The 13978-nt window shown below is 46.7% G+C and overlaps 9 protein-coding genes across 9 annotated transcripts; 3 read left to right on the top strand and 6 right to left on the bottom strand.

Moving 5' to 3' along the window:
• Positions 1-106: 106 nt before the first annotated feature.
• Positions 107-535, top strand: HPODL_01076 (mitochondrial ribosomal protein L11; the record flags this gene model as incomplete). Its single annotated transcript, XM_014079529.1, has 1 exon — positions 107-535. The coding sequence occupies one exon, from the start codon at positions 107-109 to the stop codon at positions 533-535; it is 429 nt and encodes a 142-aa protein (XP_013935004.1).
• A 78-nt stretch (positions 536-613) lies between these two features.
• Positions 614-2770, bottom strand: HPODL_01075 (Ubiquitin-specific protease that deubiquitinates ubiquitin-protein moieties; the record flags this gene model as incomplete). The annotated part of the gene is made up of 1 exon (XM_014079528.1): positions 614-2770. The coding sequence occupies one exon, from the start codon at positions 2768-2770 to the stop codon at positions 614-616; it is 2157 nt and encodes a 718-aa protein (XP_013935003.1).
• A 482-nt stretch (positions 2771-3252) lies between these two features.
• Positions 3253-3687, top strand: HPODL_01074 (Small subunit of the clathrin-associated adaptor complex AP-2; the record flags this gene model as incomplete). Its single annotated transcript, XM_014079527.1, has 1 exon — positions 3253-3687. One exon carries the CDS (start codon positions 3253-3255, stop codon positions 3685-3687), a length of 435 nt encoding a protein of 144 aa, XP_013935002.1.
• Positions 3688-3764: 77 nt separating this feature from the next.
• HPODL_01073 (Eukaryotic translation initiation factor 5A-2) lies at positions 3765-4288 on the bottom strand (the record flags this gene model as incomplete). Its single annotated transcript, XM_014079526.1, has 2 exons — positions 3765-4223; positions 4274-4288. 2 exons carry the CDS (start codon positions 4286-4288, stop codon positions 3765-3767), a joined length of 474 nt encoding a protein of 157 aa, XP_013935001.1.
• Positions 4289-4538: 250 nt separating this feature from the next.
• Positions 4539-6329, bottom strand: HPODL_01072 (uncharacterized protein; the record flags this gene model as incomplete). The annotated part of the gene is made up of 1 exon (XM_014079525.1): positions 4539-6329. One exon carries the CDS (start codon positions 6327-6329, stop codon positions 4539-4541), a length of 1791 nt encoding a protein of 596 aa, XP_013935000.1.
• Positions 6330-7095: 766 nt separating this feature from the next.
• Positions 7096-8898, bottom strand: HPODL_01071 (F-box protein; the record flags this gene model as incomplete). The annotated part of the gene is made up of 1 exon (XM_014079524.1): positions 7096-8898. One exon carries the CDS (start codon positions 8896-8898, stop codon positions 7096-7098), a length of 1803 nt encoding a protein of 600 aa, XP_013934999.1.
• Positions 8899-9047: 149 nt separating this feature from the next.
• On the bottom strand, positions 9048-10343 carry HPODL_01070 (Phosphomevalonate kinase; the record flags this gene model as incomplete). Its single annotated transcript, XM_014079523.1, has 1 exon — positions 9048-10343. One exon carries the CDS (start codon positions 10341-10343, stop codon positions 9048-9050), a length of 1296 nt encoding a protein of 431 aa, XP_013934998.1.
• Positions 10344-10419: 76 nt separating this feature from the next.
• HPODL_01069 (putative lipase) lies at positions 10420-11884 on the top strand (the record flags this gene model as incomplete). The annotated part of the gene is made up of 2 exons (XM_014079522.1): positions 10420-10457; positions 10498-11884. The coding sequence occupies 2 exons, from the start codon at positions 10420-10422 to the stop codon at positions 11882-11884; spliced, it is 1425 nt and encodes a 474-aa protein (XP_013934997.1).
• A 51-nt stretch (positions 11885-11935) lies between these two features.
• Positions 11936-13591, bottom strand: HPODL_01068 (putative actin-binding protein; the record flags this gene model as incomplete). Its single annotated transcript, XM_014079521.1, has 1 exon — positions 11936-13591. One exon carries the CDS (start codon positions 13589-13591, stop codon positions 11936-11938), a length of 1656 nt encoding a protein of 551 aa, XP_013934996.1.
• Between the last annotated feature and the right edge of the window lie 387 nt (positions 13592-13978).

The following is a 13978-nucleotide window of genomic DNA, read 5'->3' as shown; positions in this document are numbered from 1 at the left end:
TAGTGTATTCCTACAATCTTTTATAAACGATTATCGACCTCTCTTTTAGAAAAAATTAAGCGATCAGAAATTGTCGAGATTGTAAATATTTTTTTACTTATTTTCCATGTCCAGCAAAAACTCGTTGATCAAACTTATAGTGGGGGCTGGCCAGGCCGCACCAACGCCGCCAGTTGGTCCAGCGCTTGGTTCTAAGGGTGTCAAGGCTATTGATTTTTGCAAAGAGTTCAACGCAAGAACGGCCCATTTCCAACCAGGAATACCTATCCCAGTAAAAGTTACTGTCAAGCCGGACCGGTCTTTCACATTCGACATTAAAACTCCAACTACTGCGTGGTTGCTCATGCAAGCTGCTGGAATAGAGAAAGGACAACCAGGACTCAAAAAGTCCCCTATCAAGTTGAGTCTCAAACACGTTTACGAAATTGCCAAAATCAAACAGAAAGACGAGCAGCTGAAAGATGTGCCTCTACAGTATATTTGCAAGAGCGTTGTGGAAACAGCAAAATCCATTGGTGTCCACATTGTTCCGTGAATATTGGAACTATTTGTACATAGCGATCATAAAGAGGTCGAACACGACTCGATCTCGTAATATACATATGCGAATCACTCATCTAGAATTCCCGCTCTTGAATCTCTTCTTGGACTTTTCGTTCCTAGCAGGAGACCTTCTCTTTCTGTCTCCAATTGACTTGTGAGTGAGTCTGGAGTAAAAGAGAACATACGCACTTTCATCGCTCAACGCATCCCTGGCTTTGATCTTATTGATGAACTCGTCATCATATGTAGCCCAAGATCCATCTGGTTGTCTGCAATGAGCTATATAGTGGCCAGAAGACACGGAGCGTCCCTGATGAACTATTACCGAGCTCAACTTGTATTTTGTCGGAGAATTCATTGAAGTTGTGTATTCTGATAAGTCCAAGGTTTCAGGATACGTCACGTTGGCTTTGACTTTCATTGACGAGGAACCATTGAAACGGAAACGTTTAAGATGGACTGTCAGCGTCTCTGGAGCACGCTCAATGGTGGAAATTTTGATCGCATTGGTGGTCTTCTTACAATTCTCGCATGTGTATCCCGACTTGTCCTTTTTGTCGGTCTTCAGGAGTTCAGGAGAAAAAAAGTCCCTGATAGAGTTCTCCAAGGAGTACTTATAGGATGGCGGTGAATGGGGCTGTTCAGGAAGCTGGCTCGACTTTTCGCCGTCGTTGTTTTCCATCAATTGAGAACTTGAATTCTGTGACTCTGAAGCTTCGGGTGTTTGAGAACGGCTCCTTCTCTCTTCCTGTGCGAGCAAGATTTTCTGTTTCAAAAAATCGGACAGCTTGTTTTTCGCATCAGGCTCACTGGATTTGGCGGCCTCTATCTTGTTCTTGAGTTCAAACAGCTGTTGAGGATCCAGCAAACTACTGTTTCTCTTTTTGACGTTGTCCAGCCCTAGTGATAGGTCGTAGAACTCCTGAGCAGTCGTGGATATATGGCCACAGTTTTTGCAGGTGACCGATTGGCTAAGGAGCCCTCCAAAAATGTCATAGATTATGCTTTGGTTGAGTTTGACACCTTTTGGAGTCGAGTCCTCTTGTAAGCGAGACATAAGCGACATGAAATACTCATGAGAATCTTCTTGCTGCCATTCCGACATCATGCAATTTATGTCGGCCAGCCGTTTGATGAGACGTTTAGGATTGATTGTGCGCACTTTCTTTTCTCCCTTATTATCCAGCTTGTACATTTTGGCAACAGTGTCGGCCAAAATTTGGGTGACAGAAGTTGGACTGATCGAGTCCTTGTACTTGTGGTTGTGAACATCGACGAGATAATGCAGAACAGCAGGAATATGACACATGGCTTGCACTGCAGAATTCATGTAGCAGGTCACACCATGGTTCAACAGTCCCAAGGGGCCCGGCTTGTTCCTAAACTCTCTCCAAGACTTGTATATCCGGATGGAACCATTCGACCCCTGATCATTGTAGTTTTCGTCAAAATCATAGAATTCCGAGTCGTCGTACTTGGAATGCACAAGTTCCCCTTTGACCAAATCCACCGGATCCTCGGGGGAAGTCGGCGGAGTCTCTTTGCTCTTTGACGAAATCTTAAAGTCTTCGTCTTTAGTATTTATTTCGGCTTTGATCTGACGTAGAGCATCACTGTCCAGTTCCTCATCTTCCTCGTCAAGTCCCTTCTGAGCATCTTCTTTCAAGTCTCTTTTCAGCTGCTCCATGTCTTCAGAGTCCTCATCTGACACATCCGAAAAACTAACGGAGCCTTCATCCTCATCTTCATCCTCATCTTCATCATCTTTCTCGTCGGCCGTCTGAAAATTCTCGTCGCTGCTTTCTTCTTCTTCATCTTGTCCGGCCGCGTTGGTGTATTCGCTGTCAGAAAGCACCGGCTCCTTAATATCGTTCGGCTGCACTTTTTGTTTCTTGAGTGGTTTCTGCTCGAGCTCTTTTTTCTGTTTCTTAGAAAGATATCTTTTACCAGTGTAAAGAGCTACCGCTTCAGCCATCGATTTCGGTCTTGGCATCGTGTCCTCCTTTGATGGCTTTGGAGTGGAGAGATCGTCTATAGGCTTGAATCCCAAATTCTCCTTTTTGCGGAGTTTGGAACTTTTGAAAGCAATATATGTGGATGGTCTCAATGCGACTTTATCTGGGTGCTTTGCACGCTGAAAATTCAGGGGACTAGCTAGTATTCTATCCACAAATGGAGCTAATTGACTCTTTTGCTGTGCTGGTATATTCTCCTCAGACGAGATCATGAATTCACAGAATGGATTATCTATCCTACCTTATCGAACCAGGGTTGGGGTCTGTTCGTGATGTATAGGCGCGTAGTTGCGACACGCTTTGTTCCGACAAAAAAAAAAAAAATAAGGGACAGGGTAACCTGTGAAAAAAAATTCGATAAGGCTTTCTAGTTAGCCCTTCAGAAAAATGGCAACTCGAGGGACGTTGATTCAGCACCCCTAAGACACAAAATGCAAGTGATCGTACCTTCTGATCTTTTATTCAGTTCAGAAAAGCAGGTATCTGACTATATCAGTAGCAGATCCGACTTAATGGCCGATATGTGTAGATTTAAAAGAAACAAAATAAAATCTGTATGACAAAGAATCCGACTGCCACCGGGACTGAGTTTTTGACATGAGCGACGCAAAAAAATTTTTTAGGAGGAAACACTGGGGTCGATCGGCGTGGAATTAGATAACTTAAAATCTAAGATAATATAGCTACACGTCCCATGAGCATACATTTCTTGATCGCGCTCAATCGACAGGGAAAGCTGCGCATATCCAAATGGTACACCAGTGTTCCCGATAAGCAGAAAAAACAGACTATGTTAAAGGTGCATAGGTTGATTTCTTCGCGAGATCATCAGAAACAATCAAACTTCGTAAATTTCGAAAATCAGAAGCTTGTGTACAGACGATATAATGGTTTATTTTTCGTGATGGCCGTCGATGTTCAGGATAATGAGCTGAGCTATCTGGAAATGGTCCATTTGATGGTGGAAGTGCTCGATAGCTACTTTAACAACGTGTGCGAGCTAGACATCATCTTCAACTTCTACAAGGTATACCAGGTGCTGGACGAGATGTTTTTGAGTGGAGAGTTTCAAGAAACGAGCAAACAGGTTGTGCTGGACAGACTACACTATCTCGATAACTTGGAGTAGGTGAACGAATATGTCTGTTTATTTAAAATTAAATAAACATCCTTTATATTATATATGCTGCAATTGAAGCTGCGCATTTAGTTGCCCTTTGGAGCCTCCTTGTAGGAGACACAGGCCTCCTCACCCATGGCAGAGATGACGGTAACCAACAAGTCCTTGCCCTCGTCGAAGTCAGCTTGCAGCTTGTCGCCCAACTCACCCTCTGGGGCCTTGACGTCATCCTTGGTCTCACCATCGTTGGTCATCAAGTTCAAGTAGCCGTCATCGATGTCCAACAGTTGGTACTCAGTTCTGGTGACGAATGGAACCTCCATGTTGTGGGTAGATGGAGACAGATCCTCCAACTTCTTCTGGGTGAAGATGTCAATGGCAACCAAGTGAACCTTAGCGTGACCGTGCTTACCAGTCTTGGAGGTGGACATGTCAACAATCTTGCATGGTCTACCCTTGATGACAACGAAACCGTTCTTTCTCAATGCAGAACATTGCATTGGGTAGGTCAAAGAGGAACCAGCGTCAGCGGTCTCGAAGGTGTGCTAGGCGGTTAGAGTACAGAAAGGCGGCTATCGCACGGCTGGCTACTTACTTCTTCTTCAGCCATCTTGATAAGTTTTTAAATAAGTTGAATCAAAAGTATTCAAGCAATACATTTTTTTTTCAATTTGGACCTATTCGTCTTCGTCGTACACCAAGAAAATTTTTTTCCTTTATTTTCAGCGAAATACGTACCAGCTTTTACGCACTCTACCGGGCATCGGCCGGGCGGATCCGAAATCCAACCCCGGGTAAATCCTGGTCCAATGCATGGTAGGGTAACCCAGCTGGGTTTTTCCCTTCTATTCCATACACCATCAAATACCCAGTTGTGCTAGATCGTCGTCAATCTCCTCCTGCGTCAGTCCCAGCGGTAGTTTGTATTCTCGCACCAGTGCGAGAGAGTAGTTTATGTTCCACATGTCCGTATCACTGTCGTGCACACTCAGCAATTCTGCCGTCGACGGCCGTTGGCTTCCATTTCCTCGGTTTTTCGCCTGTTGAGATTCATGTGCCATAATCAGGTCTCGTAGCACTTTATTCTTCTTTTTGCCCTTCGCCTCTTCCTCTTTACGTTTGATGACGGCAGCCAGCGTAGACTCCGTTGTGAAGTGCTCGGCCAATTGTTTTAGATCGCTCTGGTCGGCGATAGAGGAGTCCGAGCTACCAATCACATGTGTTTGGTACGTTCTGGAGTTTGGATTGGTGACCATCTGAAACTGCTCTTCTGTCGATACTGGTGTCATCGGATCCAAAACAGGCTCTTTACTGACTGGATGTGGTCGTTTCTTGTGTCTTGCATCCTCTTTCGACTGCTTGCTGATTCTCGACGACGAACGCAGTCCAGAAACAGAGGCCGATGACGAGTAGCTGTCGTTGTCCGACAGCTTTTGTTGCTCCAGTTCCACTTTCTGCTTCTTTTTAGGCGGTGGAGCAGTCTCCTGAGGTTCTCCTGCTGAAGCGGATAGTGTGCTTCGCCAGAGCCGCTCTGAGTCTGCGGTAGCAACATTGAAAAACTCAGCATCCTCTCGTTTCAGGAGCTGTTTCTGTTGTAGCAAGAACTTTTTAAGCTTGCTGAGACGCGTAGTGTAGTCGAGGCATAAGGCGCTGTATATCTCCATCGTCTGGCCAACATATTCGTCAATAATCTGTTTTCTCCGGTAATCCTTGTATAATTGTAATCGAAGCACTTCGTAATCGCGTTTCTCCGCCATGTCACGTTCTAGTCCCAGTAGTATCTTATTTACACGATGGCTGCGTTTGGAAAACGGTTTTTCGATAGTTTTCGTGTTGGATACGAGGTTCAGCTGGTTCGTGTATTCTTGGCGCAGTTTTTCAATATCTTGGCCTGTGACTTCGGGCTCATAAGCCTTCAGCCCATCAATCAGCTCCTGTTCCTTCTCGGAAAGCCGCGGCCCCAATGCTGAAAAATATTCCTGCGAAACCAAACATAGCTGGAAAGCAGCCAATTTGTCCCTGGAGTTCAACGTTGGGCTGACGGGAAAAGCCATCGGGCCGGCATTTCCAACACCATAGAGCTGTTGCGGTTCGGAAGTCGGGGAGTTGATCAGCTGCGCAATCCTACTCACCTTCGCGGGGCGAGGACTGTGATACTCTGGAGCCGTATAATTTTCGGTGTTTTTTTCGTCGTCTTTGACAGGGGTCTGCGAAAATTGCATCGGTACCAAAAAACCTTGTGGAGACATCATCACCGGCACGTAGCCCGGGGGTATGATGGGATATCCTGGGAATGGAATGAATCGTGGGATTTCGAGAGGCCCGTCCTGGCGGCTCCGTCCAAGATTTGGTTTTTCGGGAGGCGTTTGTGGAGGTAATCCATCCCCAGATTTTGATTGTAATAAGGTTTTCATCACGTGTTTGTTTATGGACATGAGGTGGTCTTGATGTGTCTGTGCCAATGGGATTTGTTTCGGCGATCGCGATTCCTCAGGAATCCCCGTTGTAGACACCGTGGGCGCTGTTGACACGGTGGGCAAAGATCCCAGGGTGGACAACGACGGGAGCGGTTGGCCATTATTGGGCTCACCAGCAGACACGAATGGTCTCTGGTAGTCATTGTAGTTTGGAAATGGGAGCCTTCTGTCCATTTTCGGGATGTTGAGTATGCGATACGCTCGAAAATGGCTTTGAATGGTAGCAGGGTTCCGGGTAATATAGGGCTGTAAAACTGTTCGGAAAGAAGCTCAAAACGGTCGTTATTGGAAACTCAAGTGACAAAGCTGGCTTCTCCGGCCTGTTTTCTCACTTTAGGTCCCTAAGTGTTTTAGCGGGTTCGTTCGCTTGGTAGCAGACGGTAGCACGAAGCGAAATAATTTTTTTTTGTTGTTTGGTAGCAAAAACGGAATTGGTAGCACAAACGACGAAAAAAAAAAGAGAGAAGAGAACAACGCCAAAGATTTACAAGTGTCGGAATTAAGCTATAAGTGGCTCTACGCAAACTGAGCACACTCAGCATTACAATGCCCTAAAAATAAACATTTTTTGATAGTTGCCAAATCATCTACAAAGCTTCGGTGGCAAATGACTCCTGTCGCGGGGCCAACAAATAGCATAAAAGTGTGGTACATTCAGGCAGTTAATCATAAGATTTGCATTTGCGGTATGTTTGCTGGTTCCGATACCCCAATTTTTAGTCGTCACATGTTGACGAGAATAGGAGATCGTGCGCGAACCACAAAATATAAGACCGTAGTCACCACTATGGTCTAGAATGTAGGGTTATTTCTGTACAATAAATGAAGTGGAGTATGGACAATATCGATATCTTCGAATTTAGGGTTCGGTCCAATTTTACTCAGATATTAATATTGCAGCATAATAAATTCTAGCAGCGTAAAATGCGCTAATTATACATCAGTAATACTCGCGACCGATATTTTCAAAATTGTAGCCTCGGGTGGCTATCTGGGGTGCGCGAGGCACATTCTCAGAACGGAAGTAACGTTTCCACTGTTTAACGGTCCTTCGTTTAGCCCAGTCTAGTGATTTTCTCATTCCCGAATCAGTACAATCAATGTACTCTAAGCGGGTTTCGGATTGCGAATCGGCCACCATTCTCTCAATCACGGACTTCTCAAGCCAGCAGATAGAGCAAAGTTTGATAGTGCGCAGATTCCTCAGCCTATTCAGCTGTTTCCAGATATCGTCAAATTCAAGCTTCACACAATCTGTATTCTCCCAGTCTATCTCACGCTGAGTGTCCGACCAGTAAATTGGCTTTTCTGACTTGAATCGAGATAACATGGCATTTTCTTCTTTTCTCTTGCGCTCGTCTTCCTCTGTGTCGAGCAACAAAGAACGGTAGCCGATTACAGGGACCTGCTTAATTTTACCCTTGGAGGTCTGCCAATTGAAGTATTCGTAATCTTTCATCTCGAAGTCGTTGCTACAAGAGACACCAGTGAGGTCCACGTGAACGAGATTCTCACACTCTTGGAAAATGTGCAACAAGTATCCAATCGGAATATCTTTAGAGTAGCAGTACTGGCTCAAAAATCTGTTTTGAAGTGGATGAGGAGTCGAGTATGGTTGAGTTTTCTCGCCAACCACCAGCGAATCAGGCTGCGTCAGGTAGTCGAGATCACTAACTCTAGGAGGGAATTTGGGAGTGGTAGATTTTGTCAGTCTGAGATCACTGTACCAGTCTGAGATCTCGAAGGTTGTGACTGTACCTGAGGAAGCACTCTTGAATACCTGCTTCAAGGAGTTCCTGAAAGTATGTTTTTTCCTCTTGGTTCTTATTGGAGAAGCGGACAATGTGCGCGACGAATCTGTTTCGTAATCCTCGTTATTGGAGAACAGAGAACCTGTGGTAGAGTTTGAAGAAGCCGACAGTTTGCGATCCTTCATCTCAGGTCTAGAGCTCCGTGATGACCGATAAGTCTGTCCGGTAAGGGTGCGCTGCAGCCCATACAATGGGTGGTTTCTGTATCTCCAGTCCCTCCAGCCAGCAAGTATGTCTTTGTCGTTAGAGGCGAAAGGCATTGCGTCGTCACCTTGTTGTGCAAATATGTCATATAACCGGAACGCATTTTCCTCCAACTCTAAGCCAGGATTTATTGTCGACAGATCAATAGTCTTAATCATGAGGGCCAATTCCTTGCTATTGTTGATCGTATGAACTAGCTGAGCCAACCTGTATGTGGATGAGACGTATGGATTCTCGTAGAGTACAGGCTTAACACTCATATTCAACCTTTTGTTCACATAGAGGAGATATACCAGCGATTTCTGGTCATCTCTAAGATACGAGATCACCATTGTCAGAATCTCATCCGGGAGATCCATCAAATGATGAGCACTCAAGTTGGTAGACTTCCTCAAGCTGGCAACCGAAAGCGAAGACCTTAGTGATTTCACTGACAGTGTATCAGAAGCGGCATCCATGATACGCTTCCTGGTATTCGATAGTGGGGTAAGCAACGACCGGTACTTCATCTTGATATTCGATTCCGGCTTCTTCTTCCTAGTAAAAAGACTGCTGAATTTAAACTCCACGGACCCTTCCACATACTTGTGGCTTCGGTAGTCGAAAGTTCGGTTGGGGTTCAGTAACGACCGATAAGGGGGAAGATACCTGCTGAGCTCGTAGTGCTCAGGGCCTCTATTGGAAATAGAAGAGTCCGGAATGCTCACTGCTGAATCAGTTGACAACATAACGAAAGGTACACAAACCCTCTATTCTAATGCCCTTGTTGTTTTCAGTTACTATATTTGCTTTATTACGTGATGAGGCTTCGCGGTGAGGGACCCTTGCCCGCATAAATTTGTGGCAGGTGCGAGGTGTGCCAATTACATTTCTTTATCTATAAAAGACCGATAAAGCTCGAGACGTCTTCTTCGCGGATGCCTGTTTCTTGCTCGTGCAGGTTCAACCACGTCACAGAAAGATCTTTTGTGCGTTCAACCACTTCTGGGATGGCTTCTTGGGCCACCAGCAGGCACACTGCGTCGTAGCCACCAGCTCCAGGCACCACTCCGCCCAAAACACCGTTTAGCGACATGCAGTAGTCTAGCAGTTCAGTCTGCTGGTCGGGCTCAATTTCGGCACCACTCTCCTGCGTCATGATTTTCATGTACTGGCGAATTCCTTGGATACTGGAGACAACGTCGCTGAAGCCGCTTTTGTTGCCTTCCACTAGGCTTCGCAGCGACAATTTGTAAGTTTCTGGCTGTTTTTTGCTGAAATCTTGTAGCTTTTCCAGCGACTCAACGAGCCGCATGTTGTTCGAGTTCAGATGCGTCCACACTTCCAGCGATCTCTCGGGTTCTTTTTTCCTCCATTCCAGAACCTTGGAGACCAGCTTTGGGGTTTCGGACCCGCCCACAATGTCCCCCATGAGCAATTTAATTCCTGGAGGCAGACAGCACTTTGTGTGTTCTATCTTCCAGTCTGTGTTATCGACCAATTGCACCAAGTCCTCATTTTTCCAAGACTCTATGACTCTGTTTACCAGCTGTGGATCGAATCTACGATAGACAATGGAGCCAAACGTTGCAGCAGCCACATCGAATCCTGAGCCAATTTTCCCCTGGGCATGACAATGAGCAACCTGAGCAAGATTATGGATCCTGGTAAGCGTTGTCTCGTTTTTCACGTCAAAGTTTTCGCTGAAACACGAGAGCAGAGCCGTTGTCAAGCACGCAACCAGACCTGCACTCGAGCCCAGTCCGGTCTTTGCCACCTTGTTTATTGGCTGTGAGTGGTAGTAGAAGGTTTTGAGACCGGTTTTTGAGGTTTTCGGCATGGAGTCTTTCTGCGAGTGGTATTCTGGATCAGAGAAGATGGTGATGGTGATACGCTTATTCTGTTTTGGTGCCAAATACAGAAACAAAATGTCAATCGTGGACTTCACAAAGGGATTGTGGCGGCCATGTATTTCCTGAGTGAGATCAGGTCGGGAAAGATCTATCTTGTAGCACCATTCTCCCTCTGCGAATTGGGGGGATTTGACACACACCTCGGTGTATTCTCCAGCTTCTTTCTCCACATGGGCATGGGCATACATTCTGGAGGACAGGGCAATCACGAATGCTTTGTATTTGGGATCCAGAACCAAATAGCCTCCAGCCACAAAGGCCTTGCCGGGAGCACTAAACATTGCCAACGATGGGAAAAAAATATATCGACGCGTCGGAAATTTTGTAGCGGTTCGATATTTATTTCCTCTACTAAAGATGGCAAAAGTGGGCCATCTAATTGTTCTGATCCACGGGTAAGTTGGCTCGGAAGACGCGCCAATGCTAACAATTCAGTATGTGGGGGGTTTCCAGCCATATGGACATGGTGGAACAGGTTCTCCAGGAGTGTTTGCAATCTTCCGAAGACCGAATCCACTATTTAAAGCCCTCGTCTTTTGGGTCCTTTAAAACCTACGACGGTATCAAGGTGAACGGAGACCGAGTCATCAAGGATATATTTGATGCGATCGAAAATTTGAAGAGCGATGAGGATGTGGAAGTCAAAAAGATTAGCGTGGTGGGATACAGTTTAGGGGGGCTGATTGCGAGGTACTGTATTGGAGAACTGTACGAGATTGGCTTTTTCGACCGCATTGAGCCTGCAGTGTTCAGCACGTTTGCATCGCCGCATCTTGGAGTGAAATTCTTTAGGACTTCTCGGATCCTCGACAGGGCGATGAATTTTCTTGGTAGCAGACTCGTGGGACAGTCAGGAAAAGACTTGTTCATTTACAAGTCTGATCTGCTTCCGCAGATGGCAGACAAGAATAGCAAGTACTTCAAAGGGTTGTCCCTATTCAAGGTCAGGATACTGCTTGCCAATGTACGCAACGACAGACTTGTCAGCTTTGCTACCTCGTACATCTCCAACTACAATCCGTTCGAATTTTGGGAAAACCTGGAAATCAAATACGTGGACGGGTTGCCGTCAGCAAGGGTGCTAGGCAAAGAGTACCCGGTTCGAGTTATAGATCTGAAGGCCACGATGTACCATCCAGAATTGAAAAAGAGTACAGAAGTTGACCATCTTCAACGGACCCGCAATATTGCCATTGGAGTCATGATTATGCTTCTGCCGTTAGTTCTCCCGGTGATCTTCGTGGCGAGTGTATTTGGAACTGTGAAAAGTGCGATAAGGAAGTCGCTTCTGAAGGAGTTCGACCATGGAGGTGCCTGGAAGACTTTACAGGAGCGATTGGAGGGCAACAAAGCGCGGCACCATACCCAAAAAAGAGAGCACGAGGATCCACTAGCCGAGGCAACGCAGGAGATTGTTGAAAATACACTTCAGGAGCTGTCTGCCGAGGATCAGGGCGATAAGGAGGAGTCTTCGACAGACTCGGTTGCAGGATCCGAATCACTTAAAGATACAAACCCAATGCAGGTCGAGTTTGACGCCGAAAAAGCTGCCGAATGTCTCGAATACTTGACAAATAAGATGGATATCGGCCCGTTGGCAGAACTTCCATTGACAGACAAGCTCGAACCGCTACCATACGATGATAGGCGCACGTTGATGTGTGCAAATTTGAATGAGCTCGACTGGATAAAAATACCCGTCTACGTGAGATCTCTCAATGCCCACGAGGGCATTGTTGCACGGCGTGGGCTCAAGAGAACAGCAGCCGGCGCTCCGGCACTGTATCTCTGGGGAATGCTCTTCAAGCAAAAGTCAGAGTGAACTACCAATTCTAGATGTTATTTATACAACTTGCTAATATCCTTTTTCGCACTATTGTAGCTTAACGTAGTTGGCAGGGAACAGTCCTCTTTCGCCATTGCAGGATCCCAGCCACCAGTCCTCGTCGACCTGTTCGATTTCTGTAATGATATCCTGCTCTTTGAAACTGATTTCGTTGTCCTCAGTAGCGTCGTAGTCGTACTCTGCGACGGCAGTCAACCCTTTAGAAGCTTCTGGCTCTGGTTCTGGTTCTGGTTCTGGGACCTCTTCAGCAGCTGGTTCTTCATCTTTTTTCTCGTTCAGGACAACATATGTGGCAGGGAAGAGACCGGTTTTGCCAGCAGCATTGGTTCCGAGCCACCAGTCCTCATCGACAAATTTGATGTCCACAATAACCTCACCCTCTGCGAATCCAATCTCGTTGTCCTCAGCTGCCTCGTAATCGTACTCTGCAACTGCCGTTGGAGCTGCCGATGGAGCAGCAGGAGCCGGACGTGGTGCGGTAGGAGGGGCAGGCGCGGCCTCCTTTTCCTGTTCTGGCTCAGACTCCTTCTCTTCTTCCTCTTTCGGAACAGTTCTGACTGGAGGAGGTGGGAACGAGGATCTCACTGGTGGAGGAGGAAATGCTTGCTTTGGCTCTTCCTCCGTCTTCAGGGCCTCCAGCTTGGCTCTGACATCGTTGACGTGCACATTGGTCTCTTCTTCAGACTCAGCATTCACAGGCTTCGAATCAGTCTCGACATCTTTGAACTGTCCTTTCTTTTCAGCCCAGAGTTGAGCAGGGGTCTTACCATTAGTGGCCCCGAAATTGCGGTTCAGGCCAGACGAGACATGTTCGTCCCTCTTTGGAGGAGCACCAAAGGAAGGTTTCGAGCCAAACGATGGCTGGACAACTTCCTGGAATTTGGAAGCGACAGAGTTTGTCACTTTTGGTTTAGGCAGGGAAGACAGGCGACCGTCTCCAAGACTCAATGAAACAGTGGCGGGTTGCGAGCTGGTCGTTTGTGATGGACCCTTTCTCAGCGTCTCAATGTCGACTTTTGTTGGCTTGTATGCTGAAGGAAGAGTCTCCAATGGCTTTTTGCTGAAGTCTCTCTCCTGGATTTCTTCTTCTCCACCCCATTCGTCGTCTTGTTCAGCAGGCTTGGCTGGAGCAGGAGTTGTAGCCGGTCTTAGTGGAGTGTCTCTAGCGGGCTTGGTAGGTGCTGGATCTTCTGTTTTGGCAGGCTTAGGGACAGGCTTTGGGGCAGGCTTGGTGGTCTTAGGAGCAGAAGACTGTGGCAGCGATTGGATGGAATACCTGGCACCGGAAGCATTACTCACAGTTTTCAGCAGGTCGTCCACGTCCAGGTCATCAGGATCTCTAGCAGTCACCTGGACGTGGTAGTGCAAGATCCTGCCGACTTCGGCAACGTTATTTGAAAACGACACTTTGCTCTTCAAAGGAGCAGAGTCTGGACACCAGCCAACTAGCAAAATCTTCTGGACGTCAGAACCGTACGGATTGACACGAATGTAACCGAATTGGACTGCGCCTTCTTCAAACTCGGTCACAAACTCGTTGATGTCTCCGTCGCCTTGGACTGTAGGCTTGAGAGATGAGTCTTTTTGGGTGGTGTAAATGACATAGGACAGTTCACCGGAGATGAGTTTGTCGTAGTTCTGCTTGATCTCCTTGCTGTAGGTGGCTAGGTCGAGTCTCTCCATTGTGCAATTTACGGAATTAACTCCTTGTGATTTTTGTTATGATGTTCATTGGTCCTCCTCGCACCACAGCCCTAGTTTGGTTTGCCGGGCATCTGTACACCACCACAAGGAAGGTTTAGGACCCAATTGATGTACGACAAGCCTGCTGGGGCGGTGTGGCGGTTACAAGATCAGAGCCAGAGTCTACAGCTATCGTACTTGATAATTCGACGTGGCTATGGTGCCCCAAAGATATATTAATTTTGCTCTGTTCCAGCAGCCATGTCAAACGCGTCGGTTGGCTCGATTTACAGAAGCCAGCATTTCGCAACGGCAAGAGGCTCCACAAGGGACTGGCTGGCGCTGAATATCACACACAGGGTGTTTTTTCGAGCAGATTTGTTCCCG

Source organism: Ogataea parapolymorpha, chromosome IV (assembly GCF_000187245.1).
Source record: "Ogataea parapolymorpha DL-1 chromosome IV, whole genome shotgun sequence".
In the NCBI taxonomy this organism is placed as follows: domain Eukaryota; kingdom Fungi; phylum Ascomycota; class Pichiomycetes; order Pichiales; family Pichiaceae; genus Ogataea; species Ogataea parapolymorpha.
The sequence above is the reverse complement of the archived record's forward strand: the minus strand, read 5'-3'. Positions and strand labels throughout refer to the sequence as shown.